The sequence below is a fragment of the Sturnira hondurensis genome, unplaced genomic scaffold (assembly GCF_014824575.4).
Source record: "Sturnira hondurensis isolate 20B ecotype Veracruz unplaced genomic scaffold, ASM1482457v3 Scaffold0004257, whole genome shotgun sequence".
In the NCBI taxonomy this organism is placed as follows: Eukaryota; Metazoa; Chordata; class Mammalia; order Chiroptera; family Phyllostomidae; genus Sturnira; species Sturnira hondurensis.
In genome coordinates this window covers 1,732,133-1,747,725 of record NW_028076888.1, presented here as the reverse complement: position 1 = coordinate 1,747,725, position 15,593 = coordinate 1,732,133, and the positions used below count along the sequence as shown (strand labels likewise).

General features: G+C 53.3%; 1 protein-coding gene across 2 annotated transcripts; it reads left to right on the top strand.

The window, feature by feature from the left end:
* The first annotated feature begins 980 nt into the window (after positions 1–980).
* Positions 981–14,315, top strand: NECAP2 (NECAP endocytosis associated 2). Of its 2 annotated transcripts, XM_037045119.1 has the most exons (8): positions 985–1,128; positions 3,500–3,600; positions 6,295–6,399; positions 6,485–6,566; positions 7,516–7,624; positions 9,789–9,966; positions 12,262–12,340; positions 13,159–14,315. In XM_037045119.1, the coding sequence occupies exons 1-8, from the start codon at positions 1,037–1,039 to the stop codon at positions 13,205–13,207; spliced, it is 795 nt and encodes a 264-aa protein (XP_036901014.1). In that variant the 5' UTR covers positions 985–1,036; the 3' UTR covers positions 13,208–14,315. The 2 variants fall into 2 exon arrangements, with proteins under 2 accessions (XP_036901015.1, XP_036901014.1); XM_037045120.1 differs by lacking the exon at positions 12,262–12,340 and having other exon boundaries at positions 981–1,128.
* Positions 14,316–15,593: the final 1,278 nt, after the last annotated feature.

Genomic DNA, 15,593 nt, shown 5'->3' with positions numbered 1-15,593 from the left:
CTTGCATCCCCTGTAGCATTCTGTGAGAAATCCAAATTAAGACTGAGTGTCTTTTAAAATCACTTACGGTAACCTTAAAAATAAAAACAGCCAGTTATTTTTACCAGCAAAAAAAAAAATGAGTTTATTCAGGACAAGCATGCTACAGAAAAGAAGTATAGGCAAGTCCACAGAAAAAAGAGGAAGTTGGGAAGGGGGGATACATTTGAGGAAAGTCCTTGAAGGAAATTGAAAGTTCTGGTTGGTGATGGCTTCTCATTGGATGAATGGCAAGGGTTCCCATTGGCTGGGCTTGCTGCTGGGCAAGGAGAAAAATCTTCCTCCTTCTAGGGTAGTAGAAACCCTTGCTCGAAACACAAAGTAGTTTCTCCCTGTTGGGGTGCATAACTGAGATGGAATGGTAGTGCAGGAGAGCTCCTTCTTCTGGCCTCCTGAGTCCATTTTAAACGGGGTTTCTTTAATCAGTTTCCCACTTACTAAATTTTGCTTCTTCGAATACAACTCTTTGCTGAGTTACAGGAGCCTTGGGCACAGGGCAGGTTAGGATAAGGGGCTAGGCAGGGGCCTCCCACTGAGCGTAGTGGATCACAAAAGGATTTCTCTTGGAGGAGGCGCCTCAATCGGTCTTACAGAGTCAGGAGAAGGAGGTGGCAACGAAAGAGAGAGAGAGTCTTTAGGATGAGCTGTGTTACAGCTTTGAATCTCAGCCAGCTGGGCCCCAGATGTAAGTGTCGAAGAGACAGGGATGATCCGCAGCCAGACAACGGCGAAGTCTGTATTGACTGTTTCTCTGCAGCACGTGAGGCCTCGTGGGAGGGGGAAGTCCCCAGAAAACCCCGTTCTTCATCAAGGGGACTCGTGCGTCCGACCGACTGCGGAATGCCTTGAGCCACGGCTCCCAGCAGAGGACGCCCGGGGCGAGGAGGCGTGGAAGTCCGCGAGCCACCGCTCTAGCCCGACCGGGGTCATAGAGTCGCGCCGCTTCCGTCCCGGGGCTGGGAAGGAGCCGGAAGTCTGGTGGGCTGCGGACGTCGAGATGGAGGAGGGCGAGTACGAGTCGGTACTCTGCGTCAAGCCGGAGGTGCACGTCTACCGCATCCCTCCAAGGGCTACCAATCGTGGCTACAGGTGACCGCCCGCCGCCCAGCCGGGCTAACCCCTATTTAACCCCTTCCCTGCGGCCTGACACGCCCACTCGGAGCAGAGGAGGGCCCTGCCAGCTTAGGGGCGAGGGGCCCGGTAATGCTGCGGCGTCTCCTGGCTTGTGGCCAGAGCAGGGAAGGTAGTCCTAGCTTTCGGCCGTCTCGGTGCGACGCACTAGGCTCCCAGTGGCGGGAAGGGCGTTAAAGCCTGTTTAGCGCTTGGGGGCCCAGTTGGCTTCCAGGTACCCTAAAAGTAAGTGATGTCGGGAGTGGTGGTGTCGCCGACCTTTTTCTTTCAGGGCCAACTGATAGCCTTCAAAAGATCCTTGAAAAACCTTAAGGGGAAGGGGGCCTCTAGTAGGCGGGAAATCCCAGAGGGGAAGGAAGGGAGCTCCAGCTGGGAGCTTTAGGTTGATGGGCGGAAGCGCAGTGACCCCTCCCTGTCCAGCTCCGTAGCTTCAAGTTCTTCCCTTATCACAGTTTACGGCAGTTGGGAGGAATCATCTGTACTTCCCTCCCGAAATGTCCCTGAAACGAATAAACAATCATATACTTGCAGAGCAGTATCTGGAAGGCAGCTGCCCCACCGGAGGGGAACAGGGTGGGGATGGGGGATTTGTACCATTTGTATTGTATGACAATGGGTATGTATTACCGATCAAGAGAAGATGAAAAAATATTAAGAAAAGCGATACCTGATAAAGACAACCTGGCCTATGGCTATTTTGTGCCACTGATGGGCGGGCGAGAGGTGACTCTCGAAGGCCCTGTTTGTTCAAGTTATTTGGAAATACAGAACCCAGGATTGGCCCCCACCACAGGAACATGGAGTGTGGACATCTGACTTCTTGTTAATTTCCAATTGTGTGTTAACATGGGCTCATAGCTGATTCTGCAGTGAACAGATATTTTATTGAATACCTCCTACTTCCATGACAGGATTTTAAAATAGTATGAAAGCAACAATAGTTAATAATAACCCAAACACATTTGCTTTCTGTCATCAAACTGGAGATGTGCCACCGAACCAGGATGGTCCTCGACCCCTAACACCTTCAGTGGAGTAGGTTTGGCCCCTCTTGGTCGCCCAGAAAGTGAGGATGGCAAGTGTCAGGGCTTGCTGGTTTGGCGTAGAGGAAACTGTTGGCCTCTGCCCTTCAGCTTGAGAGCTCTGCTTAGCCTGAGTCGAAGGCCTGGTGCTCCAGTAAGAGGAACTGAAACCGAGTCTGCTGATTCGTGAGTGGAGAGACTGCATGTGTGTGGCCTTCCAAACAACCTGTGTCGACAGTTGTGTCCCTCGGAGTCCTGGCACATGCTGAGGGACTTCCATGGAGAGCCCCATGGAAAGACCCAGGGTTCCTGCTGTGTGGGGATTTTACAGAGCTGCTTCTTAGCACTAAAAGGTGAACTTAACCGCTCAGTAAGAGCCCAAAGAGGCCATTGTGATAGGCCCCTGGTTTCCTGGTTTCCTTGCTGCCTGGGCTGCCTTTGAGAGTGCTGCCTTTCCTTCTTTCTTTCTTTTTTTTTTTTTTTTGGACTTTGTTTATTTATTTTTAGAGTGAGGGGAATGGAAGGAGAAAGAGAGGGAGAGAAACATCAGTGTGTGGTTACCTCTCATCCTACTGGGGACCCGGCCCACAACCAGGCATGTGCCCTAGACTGGGAATTGAATTGGCAACCCTCTGGTCTGCAGGCTGGTGCTCAATTCACTGAGCTATGCCAGCCAGGGTATATTTCTTAAATACCCATTCATTTTCCCCTTGCTCTCCTTTTCTTTGCTAGTGGTTGCTCCTCTCTTGACTTTTCCTCCAAGATGGTTTCTGATTCCCAATGGTCACTCTGATCACTGCTGCCTAGTAATGTCTTAAACAAACAGGCCCAGGAACCACTCCCTCTACAGAAAGAAAACTGGAAGTCCTACTTCAGAGAAGGTCTCTATAATCTGAAACTGGGATCAGCAAACTGGGACCCACTGCTTTTTTGTGTGACTCAGAAACTAAGATTGGTTTTTACAGTTTTAGATGGCATGGGGAGTTTTTTAAAAACTGTTTCATAATGTAAAAGTTATACACAATTCAGATTTCGGTGTTTACAAAGGTTTTCAGAAACAGCCATGCCCAGCCCATTTGGTCACAGTCCTTAAAGCACCAGTGCGCTTGTGAACTGTGAGTGACTAATCTCATTGTAACAGCAGCTTGGTGGGTAGTCACAACGGAGATTGCGTGGCACCTGGGGAAGGTTCTCCAGGCCCTGGTCTAGAGCAAGCAGCCTGTATGCCTTTCTCAGCCCCGCCTCTAGCACTAGAGTACTTGGGGCTGGAGCCTCTCTCAGAGGCTCAGTGGTGTTTGTCCCCTTAGGGCCGCGGAGTGGCAGCTGGACCAGCCATCATGGAGCGGCCGGCTGCGGATCACTGCGAAAGGGCAGGTGGCCTACATCAAGCTAGAGGACAGGACCTCAGGTAAAGGCAGGGGACGCCTGTGCAGGGCTGGGGCACCGTGCTGCCCACCGAGAAGGGAGAGGAACCCCTAGGTCACTCTGGGGTTGTGGGCACCTGCCCCAGAAATGCAAATCCTGCGGGTACCTCTGAGCTGTCTACAATCGCCCGTCTTTAGTTGTGGGAACCACTGTCCACAGGTATTAAAAGTGGCGTTTCCTGCCAAGCACCTGTTCTCTTTGGGGGGCCTTAAGAAAATACTACTTTTGGAACCCAAGGAGAGGAGACCTGCAGGTGGGTCCCAAGTAGGACAACCCCACCCCCCGGGGCGGGGTTGCCTTGAGACAGGCTCGGGGGAGGTGCCCAGCCCTCTGCTGCTGAGCTCTGGTTCTCAGGAATTCTGTTGATTGACTAAATGGCAACTCCCAGACCTACCCCGCCCCTTAACTGAAGGAGTCGAAACGTCTGCTGAGCTCTTTCTGTGGTGAGAGGATGAGCCAGGCAGCATGTTGTTGCGTTCGCTGGTAGATGCCACTTTTGGGGGCAACTCTCTGGAAATCCTGTGCCACCAGTGCCTCTGGATGCCCTGTGGAGGGCAGCACGGCCTGGAATGGCCTGGCCCCCAGACTGGGGACTCCGGCACAGTGCCCGCTCGGTCAAGTGCCTTGGCATTGGCCATCTATTTTTCTGATAAGTAGAAATTTTCCTTCGTGGGGTAGGACACAGTAGAGGTTCATAGGCAGATGAATTCTCAGGACTATGTCACTTGTGTCTGTGTTCTGGGACCCTGGGTGAGTCGCATGACCTCTGGCACCTTGGCCTCCTCTTTGTTGAAATGGGCATCACGTGAGTTCCTACTTCACCAGGTTGTTGGGAAACCATCCAGTTGTTTTGTGAACCGCAGGGTGACCCAGATCATCAATTTGCTCTGGAGCATGGGGTTGGCAGGGTGGCGTTGTCTGCAGAGGAGTTGGAGGAGACAGCTGCCGTGGGCAGGCCAGGGAAATCTGGCCATGAGATTGGCTGGGATGTCCCAGGTGGTGTCACAGGGGAGTGGCAACAGCTGTTCTCTGGGGCCCTTGGGAACTGTCAGGTGACCCCTAATGTAACAGCCACTGCTCAGGGCTGAGCCTCGCCCAGGATACTCTCAGCTTGGAGTCATGCCCACTGGGTCACGTTGGACTCTCGCTTTTCAGTCACTCCAGGCCAGAGATTCCCAGCCTCAGCACTAGTGACGTGGGGGCCGGGTGAGTATTGTGGGCTGTCAGGTCACATGTAAGATATTTAGCAACATCCCTGGTCTCTGTGTGCTACCTACCAGTGCTTCCCCCACCCCCAAGTTGTGACACCAAAATCGCCTCCAGATATTGCCTGACATTCCCCCAGGGGGTGCGGGGGGAGTACAATCCTGGTGGAAGGCGTCCAGGGCATTCCCAGATTCCACTTAAGGGGGACAGAGAAATTAACAAAAAGCTACAGACTCTAGTCCCAACTGAGTCTGTAGCCCAGCTGAGCTATTGTGATGCAGCTCAGTTTTGATTGCAATCACCTCTAAATCACAGGTCTCGAGAGAAAATATTTGGTTAAATACTTAAAGCACCAGCAAAGATCAGTGCGCGGGGAAAGGATGCCAGTCATGAATGTCCACAAAAGGCTTGAGCGCTGTACCCTAGAGAGCCGTCGTTAACGAGGGGCCGCACTTCACAAGGGCCCCCTTTTAAAACCATTCCGTCCTGCTCTGTCTCTGAGACTTAATCAGCCAGCTTCCGGTTCTTCTACTGGTGCAGAAACTTTCTCTCTCCTTTCCAATGGGTTCACCAGCTCCTCCACATCCCTGCCTCAGGCACCAGGTCTTTTCTGAAGGTGTGATGACCCTGGGCCAGGCCCACCTGCTGCAGAGCTCTCGGTGCAGGCGGGCCTTATAAGTGGTGCTGGTGGACGGAATGAGTGGCCAGCGGCTTTGGCCCTTCATTCTCATGTGGGGGTGGGGGCCCAGTGTTGTTACGGCTGTTGATTTTTTTTGAGATTTGATTTGATTTTTAGAGGGGAAAGGAGGATGAGAATCGTCAGTGTGTGAGAGATACATGGATCAGTTGCCTCTCATGTGCCCCAAACTAGGGACCTGGCCTGCACCCCAGGCACGTGCTGTGACCGGGAGTTGAGTCAGCAGCCTTTCGCTTTGTGGGGTGGTGCCCAACCTGCTGAGCCTCGCCAGTCAGGGCACAGCTTTTCATTTTAAGGGAAGCCAGAACTCATTTTTTTTAAAGATCGCATTTATTTATCTTTAGAGGGGAAGGGAAGGAGAGAAGGAGAGAAGTATCAGTGTATGGTTGCCCCTCGTGGGTCCCCTGCTGGGAACTGGCCTGCAACCCAGGCATGTGCCCTGACTGGGAATTGAACCGCGATCGCGTAGTTCGCAGGCCCACGCTCAATCCACTGAGCTATGCCAGCGAGGGCAGAGAAACCAGAACTCATATATTATTTTATGTGTAACTTGATTTTAAAGTGTTTGGCAGTTAAATGAAAGATAAAGCTAAGCCACGTCTGATGTAAACTTTTCGTTGGTTGTATTCCTCTGGCTTCCCTTCAGCCAGAATGGATTTAACTTGAACCCCAGAGGAAGGTCTGCCCGTGTGCCTCATGGGCAGCAGGCCCCGGTGGGGTGACAGGAACGTCAGGCTGGCGTGGGCCCGGGCTCACTCCGATTTGTGCTTTCAGGCGAGCTCTTTGCTCAGGCTCCGGTGGACCAGTTTCCTGGCACGGCCGTGGAGAGCGTGACAGATTCCAGCAGGTACTTCGTTATCCGCATTGAAGACGGAAATGGTACGTGAGGGTCTTGGTGCTTGCCCCTTGTGAGGAGGCCTTTTCTGCCTCTGGAATGTGGGACTGATCACTTGTCGTCTTCTAGGGCGACGGGCGTTTATTGGGATTGGCTTTGGGGACCGAGGCGATGCCTTTGACTTCAACGTTGCATTGCAGGACCATTTCAAGTGAGTGAAATGCCTCCTCCCTTTGCCCCGGACGGAACCATCTCCCGGGGTAGGGCACCCAGGGGGTGGTTTGTCTTCTGGCAGAGTCCCAGGAAAACTCACTTCTGTTTTGGGACAGGCCAGCTTCTCTGCATCCTGCCAGGCCTCATCTCTGCTTTGGAGTTACCTCCTTTTTCTAATGCCCACTGCTGCCACCCCAGTTAGCTGGCCCAGACTTTGAGGGTTCACATTTCCTCCTTTTCCAGGCCCCTGAGTCCTTGCCAGGCTCCTGTGGCATTTCTAGGCCTGTTCCTCTGATATAAAAAATGGTGCTTGGCTTCCCAGGCCACCCACAGGGGCCCAGGCAGTCCTTTCTGGAGCTAGGAGGCAGGGCGAGAACAACTGCCCCCTGCCATCTGCAGGCCCCCACCTCTGGCCTCCAGCAAGTAGGGGCAGCGGAGCTGCTCACACGGCGGCCTCTGGCCTTCCCCGGGCCGGTGCCCCTGTCCCGGATGGCTCCCAGAGGGCTGTTTCATGGTAGATGGGGGACCTTTGTGTTGCCCTCTCCTTTCTGGCATCTGTCTTGTCTCACCTTCTACCCTAAGAACTGTGGGGTGGGAGGAGTCCTTATCTTAGTTCTTATGCCAAGCGCTTGGGAGTAGAGGGCCGAGTTCTCAGGTTTACTGAAGACCAGCATTAGAACCCTCTACATAAGTGATCTCATTGGACTTTCATAACAGGCTTTAAGACATATAGACCTGTCAACCCATTTTGCTGATGCAGAAACTGATAGGTGTGCAGCTGCTTAGATGTCACAGGCGGGATTTGAATTCAGGCCTGACTCCAAGCCTGCGCTCCTCCACCCCTGCTGCCGTAAAGCGCCCCTTCTTAGACCCGTGGCAGGTAGTAGTGGGGTGAGTGTGAGTGCAGGGCAGCTGGGCTCTCCCTCAGCGTGTCTCCGTCTCCCCAGGTGGGTGAAACAGCAGTGTGAGTTTGCAAAACAAGCCCAGAACCCAGACCAAGGCCCCAAATTGGACCTAGGCTTCAAGGAGGGCCAGACCATCAAGCTCAACATTGCGGTGAGTCCACCCTTGCTTAGCTGTATTGGCCACGATCAGATGACACTTGTGGCCACCACACTGAGCCCATCCAGCACAGATTCCCTCGCTGTTTCTCACAGCTCAGTTCCATCAGCCCAGCAGGTGTCTACTGGGCAGCTGCCTTGTTCCAGGTGCCATGGGGGGAGGAATGAGAGGGCCCCACTGTCCCTCAGAGTTGAGTTGAGATGGGCAAGTCAAGATGTGATTACAACATGGCAGGAGCCTCTGACCTAGGGATGTCCTCCACCGTGTGTTCCTACAGGAAAGGCACATAACCCAGAGTTAGGGGAACCAAGGAAGACTTCCTGGAAGAAGCAACCTGTAAAGAAGGGAGGAAGGGTCAAAGGGTAGCTCGAGCAGGGGGAACGGCATGTGCGTAGCCTCTGGGTTGAGAAGGAGCATTGGTCACTTGTTGCCAGAGCTGGCGATTTTGTCCTGACTGATACAGTGGGGGTCAGTGTGCTCCTTCCAAGCTGCATCTTTGTCCTTGTACCTTGAGTGAGGAAGCTTTCGGGGTGCTGTGGGCAGGAAGGCATCAAGATGGGCACGGGGAGTCACGGGCACCTTCTGCCGGCCGTGGTGTCCTGGCGCCCTGCATCTGCTCTCTCCTTAGCTCCTGCTGGGAAGAGGAAGAGGTTGGAGTGGCTGGGTTGCCACGACTTGGCCTCGAGCTACTGCAGGGGTGGCGTTGGAATGATTTGGGGAAACCAAGGGCCAAATGGATTTGATTTTGAAGAAACTTTGTAACCCTAAAATAATGCTCTTCCTCTTTACTTACTATCTCTTTCTCCTCTTTTCTGCTTTGTGCTAGTGATGATTGGGGACCTTGAAGTTGGCCAGCTGGCCCTTAAGAGAAAATGCAGGTCAAATCCAGTGGACTGGTTGGGATGTGATTCTTTCTCTTGCTGGGAGGAAACTAACATTTACTGAGCAGCTGTGTGTCAGGTAGTGTTTCCAGGCACTTTCTCGTACGAATTAAACATGCTCCCCTTTCACAGGTGAGGACATTGAGGCTTGGAGAGGTTGTGGGACTCGCCCGGGGTCCTAGAGCTAGAGACGTCCGGCCCAGCGGGACTCACACGGAGCTCTTCGGGGGCTTTGACCCGGGACTGTGGTCTTGGCGTTCGCTCGAGCCGCGGCTTTCCTTACAAGCGGGGGTGCAGGTGGTCTTCCCCTTTGTGACGTGCTGGTTTCTGGCTCACACTCAGTGCTCAGAGTTGTTGGTTTTCCTTAAATATTTTATTAAAGTATGATACCCATACAAAAAAGTGCAGAAGTTATGAATGCATAACTCAGTGAATTTTTGAAAACCGAACTTACCCACGCAGACCAGCCCCCAGATCAAGACGCAGACGTCAGCACCTGGGAGCCCGTCTGCTGCCTCGGTCCAGTCGCTGCTGCCCCGAGGAATCGCTGCTCCTCTAGGAATCCGATCCCCTGCTCCCGACCGATCCCCTAGGTTTTGCTGTCAACTTTTGTTGATGGAGTCATCCACTTTGTACCCCCTCGCGTACGGCCCCTTTCTGTCACTAACGTGGTGGTGGCGCCTCCGTCCCCCCTGCTGCACATGGTGTGTTCATTCTCCTTGTGGGGACAGAGGTCACTGGGAGAACGTGTCCAGCGGTTTGCCCACTTCCCCGGTGGGGGACATGTCGGTGGTGTCTGGTCTGGGGCTGTTAAAGCAAGCTGTGCTGCTGAGAACGTTCGAGCGCGTGTCTTTGGGTGCATTTCTGTGGGGTCTGTGTCGGGGAGGGGAATTGCAGGGCCGTCAATTCTTGGAAGGCGTTTACCCAACCGACACTCCACCAGCAGAGTGTCAGGGTTCCCGTTGCTCCAGACCCTTGTCTACACTTGGTGTTCTGTGTTTTCGCTCCTCTGGTGGGTACGTAACGGTGTGTCATAATAGGCTTGATTTGCATTGCCCTAATGATGAGTAAATTCGGATGCTGGGTTTTAAAATTATGTGTGTTTTTGATAGCATTAGAATTGTGAAAAATTGAATATCTCTCGTGACAACGAAAATGCTAGACAGATCTTGACCATCTGTTGGATACACATTCGGAGCCTGGGGGTCACCTTGTGGGGTTTTCTGACAGCAGTGGGGCACCAGCAGGGCTGACTGGTGCACATCTCTCTCCTCTAGAACATGAAGAAGAAGGAAGGAGCAGCCGGGACTCCCCGAGCCCGGCCTGCCAGCACAGGAGGACTGAGCCTGCTTCCCCCTCCCCCAGGCGGGAAAACTTCCACCCTGATCCCTCCCCCTGGGGATCATTTGTCTGTAGGGGGCTCCCTCGTCCAGCCAGAAGTTGCTCCCAGGTCAGGTGAGTGATTGGAGGTGGCTGTACTTGCTGCTGAGTAGGTTCCTCTTCTCTTGGTAGCTGGGGCCTGTGGCTTTCCCTCCTTCGCTCATCGATCTGTTGTTTAGTAGCTGTATGTGGCCACCTGGAAGGTGAGCACCGGGGAGCTGATCCTGCCATACTGGGTAAAGGGTTCCTCTGTTCCCCTGCAACCCACCTCTGAACCCTTCGGGGAGTGTCTCCTCGGATGGGCAGGAACTTCAACTCCTTCCTTCCTGTGAAGTCATCCCGTGGGTTCCTGGTTCTCAGAGGCTGGTCCATGGGTATTAAAAGAGCAGGTGATGGAGGCAGTCTGTGCTCCCAGGGCACACACCCAGTAGGAGGCAGGGGTCACAGGCCCAGGGACCGGAGACTAGACTCATGACCAGCCATCACGACCGGGGGAGGCTTCACAAAAGAGGTGGCTTGGAGTGGGCCCCGAAGGAAGGAGATTGGGGCGGGGAACACTTGGGATTCTGCACAGAGGGAGGAGCTGCACAGAGCTCTGACTCCTGTGCTCCTGGTGTGTTGAGGGAGATGGGTGAGAGTAAGAACACCAAGGTGAGTGGTGAGAAAGAACATGGGAGTTCTAGTTTGGAGCGGCCCCTTGGTCAGGCCATCAGGGCGCCTAGAGCTGAGAGGCAGCTCCCTCAGCAGGCAGTGTGGTGCTTGTTCTGGGATGTAAGGGGTGCCACTTAGAGACCCCGAAATTCCAGAAGTTGGGTCTGCATGCTGGTCTCTGAAAGAGCCGGGGTGCCAGCCCCATTCCTCAACCGCCCCACCCTGTCTTCCCCGCCCAACTTGATGCCCCTGGCCCTCCCCAGGCTGGGTGATTGTGTTTCTCTACACGGCGCTCACCAGCTTCTTGGGGATGAGATCCAGGCAGGCAGGAAGCCTTCTTTCTTTCCATTTAAGGCTCTTGGACATTGGCTCCCCTAGATATCTGGAGGTCAGGCTTCAGATTTCACCCCTGTGGGGGGCTCCAGCCAGGGGAAGGGTAGCAGGCAGTGAGCTCCCCGCTCCTGCCCCAGAGATTACTCTTGCAGCCTTGGTTCTCAGTGAGGTCACAGGACCTCTTGCCTGAGCATCGCTTGGGGTGGAGGCAGGAATCTGTTCGTGTTGTTATTTGTTGGCTCCCTAAGGTCGGAGCACCACTGTCTTAGGCCTTCCCTTGTTGCTGGTGCATTTTTAACAATATGAAGAACCTGCTGTGTGCTTGCTGGGTAGCATCCTGGGCCCTGGGGGTACTGCATTCACGGTGTGCATTAATGTGAGGCAGGCAGGGAGCATGTCTGCCACCCAGTGGTGCTGGAAAAATAAGAGCCGTGACTAGCTGACGTGTACTGAGCCCTTACACAGGGGTGTGCAGAAGTAGGTTAATAATAATATTAAGTAATAAAATGATTAATAATTGATATATAAGAATAAACTTCAAAAATAGGTTTATATTGTGAATATACAGCTCATTTATAATTATTAGTTATTGTGTTATTACTTATTATTAACTACCTTGGTTCACCGCTATATATGTTCTAAAACCAGGCTGGCTGAGTTCAAATTCTAGCTTACCAGCAGTGTGGTATTCAGAAAATTGCCACTTCTCTGAGCCTCAGCTTTCTCGTCTTTAGGATGGGTGGCAACGATACCTACAATATAGGTCTCTCATAGGGATCGGATAGTCCATGGAGAGCCCTGGGAACATTGTTGGTGCTCCCATTTATTAGCTCTCATTTTATTAATGTTGTCATCATTCTCATCACTCCGAGCTGGGCCCGTTAATCCTCAGACAGTCCTGTGAGGTCGTCGTGGTTCTTGTCTCCATTTTAGACACAGGGAAACTGAGGGCTGAGTGGCCTGCGTGAAGTCCCATGGCTGAGGCTGGCATGTCTTCCCCGGGGACTGCAGCGAGGCCCCACTGAGAGCGGACACGGAGCGCTGGGGGCCCTGTGACACCACCGATGTTTCATTTGGTCTCCCAGCCCAGAGCGGATCAGAAGTAGCAAATTGGTGGGAAGGCAGAGGGTGGCAGGCACAGGGACAGTTGGGACTTCAGAAGGGACAGTTGGCAGCACTAGGGGAGGTGCCAGAAAAGCACAGAAACAGGCTCTGTAGCCCGGTCATGCATTTCATTGCCTAAAAGCAGGTCTCCACGTGAGTGTCTTTCTCAGCCACCTGGAATTAATGAGACTGATTTCAGGGTCCCTGAGGCAACTGAAAAGATCTCTGACTCCTGTCTTTTTCACTTCTCTTCCTACCCACCGGACTTGGGGACATCCCTAGGCGGGACCACTGTGCCCTGGCCCCAGCCTGCCGCTACTGCCACCGCTGACATCTGGGGCGACTTCGCCAAGTCCACAGGGTGAGGAAGCTCACATTCTCCGTGGTGGGACTTGGGCTAAGGCCGTCTCTGTGAAATCCTGGGGTCGTTCCGAACACTGCCCCCTGATCTTCAGAGCAGCAGTGCCGATGTGCACCTTTCCAGGCCACCCAGAGGAGAGGGCCCCGTACTTGCTTGGGTGGCACGTTTCTGTCCCTGAGGACTTTCTGTCGCTCTCCACCGCTAGGTAGCCTGGAGCCAGCTCGTGCAGCCCTGTCTGGACTGTAAACCACTCTCAAGGGCCTCGGCTTGTGCCCAGTATCTCCTCCCCCTTCCTGCCCCCACCCACCCCAGAACACGGGGCTGAGAGTCGGCCTGGGTTCTGACCTTGGCCCATCCGCCTGGGACCTCTGAGGTCAGGTCTCTTGCTTTCTCTGAGCCCATAAAACGTGCAGCCTGTCCCTGAGGTCGGAGTGAAAAGATGCTAAAATCCTGCTGCACCACCGTTTGTATGGACAGGCTGTGGGCCAGGAGTCGGCACACAGTTTCTGTGGAGGACCAGAGGGCCAAGTAGCCAAGACTTCACAGGCCACGTGGCCTCTGTTCCTGCTACTCAGCTCGGCTCTTCTAGCTCAGGGGTGGCACAGACGGTATGTAAGGGAATGGGCAATAAGGCCTTATTTGTAAAATAAAGGGGGTTAGATTTGGTGCCTGTGCTGTAGTTTGCTGAGGTCTGCTCTAGAACAATCAGGAGCTGACTTCTTGGAGCTCGTTCTGCCCAGACCAAATCCACCTTTTATGTGCTCTGTAGTTTTCAAAACATCTAAACTCTGCCACCCCTCCCTGTCTTCCCTCTACAGGGCGACCCCCAGCCAGGCCCAGCCGGGCACAGGCTGGGTCCAGTTCTGACAGAGCCCAGCTGTTTGTATTTCCATACAATTTGGGGAAGGAGCTGCCTCGTCGGGGCCAAAGGAAGGAGGGCAGAGCACTCCCAGCAGCTTCTCTCCTCTCCTCCTCACTCGACTGCCCGAAGACCAGGAACATTGGGCAGTCCGTGGTCACCGTGTTGCTTTGTTCCTGGGACTCAAGTGTGCAACCAGGACACAGGAGGAGAAACGTTCCAAGACCCTGTCCCTGTGTGTCCTCCTGCCTCGAGAGAGACTCTGGGACTACTTCTCCATGACAATGACCCACAATAAACACAGGCCCCCCAAAGCAAAGGGGTTTAGTGTGTTGCCTGGCCGCCGCTCACCCGGCTCAGGGATGACCGGTGCCGCGGGCTCGCCCTTCAGAGGGGGGCCCCCTGCACCCCAAGGGGCTGCAGCCTTCGTCAAGGCGCTTCCAGAGGAGGGCGTCCCTGCTGGCCCCCAGCAGGCTTAGAGGCCACAGCTTGAACGGACAGTCTGAGGAAAGTTGGGAGCATTAACCAGTTTTCTGAAATTCTTAACATTTGCTTTGCTGATGTGCTGATCTGCGATAACTTGTTATCTTTGCCAAAGGACCCTTCCTGCCCTGGGCCCCAGCGGTGCCTCTGAAAGCCTGTCTTTCTGTCGGCTGAAGGCGCCACCCTGGGCTCTGGGAAGCGGTGTTCACCTCGGTCAGGTGGCCAGGTTTCCACGTCTTCCAGGTCAGGCAGGCAGCGCAGAGCCGAGACAGGTGCAGGAAGCCAGGAGAAAAGGCCTTGGGGCAGGGAAGCGAAAGCCATTCTTCAGAGGTGGGGACCCACTGGCAGCCTTGTGGGGTGGTGTGTTCTTGGTGGGTGTGAAGTGCCTTCTTTGCAGACAGCTCTCTCTCCCCTCCAGGGACCGTGACGGGGCGCTCCGACGGAGCTCGAGGTGTGCCTGTGTTGCTGGTTTATAAGAAATTATTCTATCTGAGCATGCCTCTAAACTTGGCTTTTATCAGTTTTACCTCTCAAAGATTTCTGAAGGGTCAAGATGATGAACTGACAAAAGTATTTGCCTTTTTGTGGGACCAGATTTCTAAGATTAAAAAATAAATATTTTTGCTTCTGTCAGTGCATGTCAAAGACAAACATGTTTCTGGTGGCGCCACAACTCACCCGCCTCTCACCATCGGTCATGCGCACTGAGTCGGCCAGGGCATGAGATTGGCCACCGTGAGAGAATTTGGCCCTGTTCCCCTAAGGTAACGGGTTACTTCTCTCCTGTGTGTTTAGAAGAGTGGTCTTGCCATTTCTGGGACATTCTGGTCCCCGGCGTCCCACCAAGCCTCACAGTGGAGGCATCTCCCTAAGTACTGAGGGCCTGTGGGCCCACAGAGGCCGAAAAATAGAAAGGGCTGCACACTTTTGCCTGAGTGTTCTGTAACAAGGATGAGGTTCTTTTTAAAACAGTTTTTAAATTGTATTTTCATTTTATCTTTTTAAGATTTTGTTTATTTTAGAGAAAGGGGAAGGGAGGGAGAAAAAGGAGAGAAACACTGATGTGCAAAAGAAGCTGATCAGTTGCCTCTTGTACACGCGCTGACCGGGGACCAAACCCATGACCCTGGCATGTGCCCGGACCAGGAATTGAACCCATGACCTCTTGCTTTGTGGTGCGATACCCAACCAACTGAGCACCAGTCAGGACAAGGAGTTTATATTTTTGATACGGAAATGTAGCACTGAGTACAGAGAGGACAAAGAAAAAGAATTGAGGATCCTCATGTCTATTGGATGAGGATTAAGGAAGTTACATCAGGATTCTTAGGAGGAGAAAGCTTTTTTGTCTATTTTCCATTACTTCCTGTCTTTCTAAGTGCTTGGAGGCTGAGAATGAGGAAGCTGGGACTTGGAGGAACTTACCCGAAGCACATACTATTGGAAGTAAGCATCTGGGTTCTGGAGACAGACCTGGGCTTGGGGTCTAGGCTGTCTCCTGGTGACATGTGTGACCACAGACTCCTTTCTTAACCCAGGGGGCACTCAGATGAGGTATGTAAAGTGTAGCAGGTGCTCATCCTGTAGTTTGACCTTGATCACCTTTATCTAGAATCAGGTAACATGCCCAGTACCGCTGCTTATGATGGTGATTATGAGGCAGCTGAGAAGAAACAGTTACCAAGAATCAACCCTGAAAAGCACCTTGGGGCTCTCCATCACCCACTGGACTCCAAGTGAAAAAAACCGCTACAGGACCAGATCCCCAGGAAACACCCCTCCGCACCAAACCCAGCACCTCTGTAACGACACCTCTGACGGCAGGTTCCAGGTTGGGGGAGGTTGGCTGAAATGGTGTAGGAGGTAGGCGTTGGTTGGTCTGAGGGTTGCGAGGCCTGAACTGCCCTCTCT

Excerpts from the sequence above, each read along its gene's own strand:
- NECAP2 (XM_037045120.1), top strand. The coding sequence starts at position 1,037 with ATGGAGGAGGGCGAGTACGAGTCGGTACTCTGCGTCAAGCCGGAGGTG. Across the intron at positions 6,567-7,515 it reads GCATTGCAGGACCATTTCAA|GTGGGTGAAACAGCAGTGTG; the intron begins GTGAGTGAAATG and ends CCGTCTCCCCAG. Across the intron at positions 9,967-13,158 it reads AGAAGTTGCTCCCAGGTCAG|GGCGACCCCCAGCCAGGCCC; the intron begins GTGAGTGATTGG and ends TTCCCTCTACAG.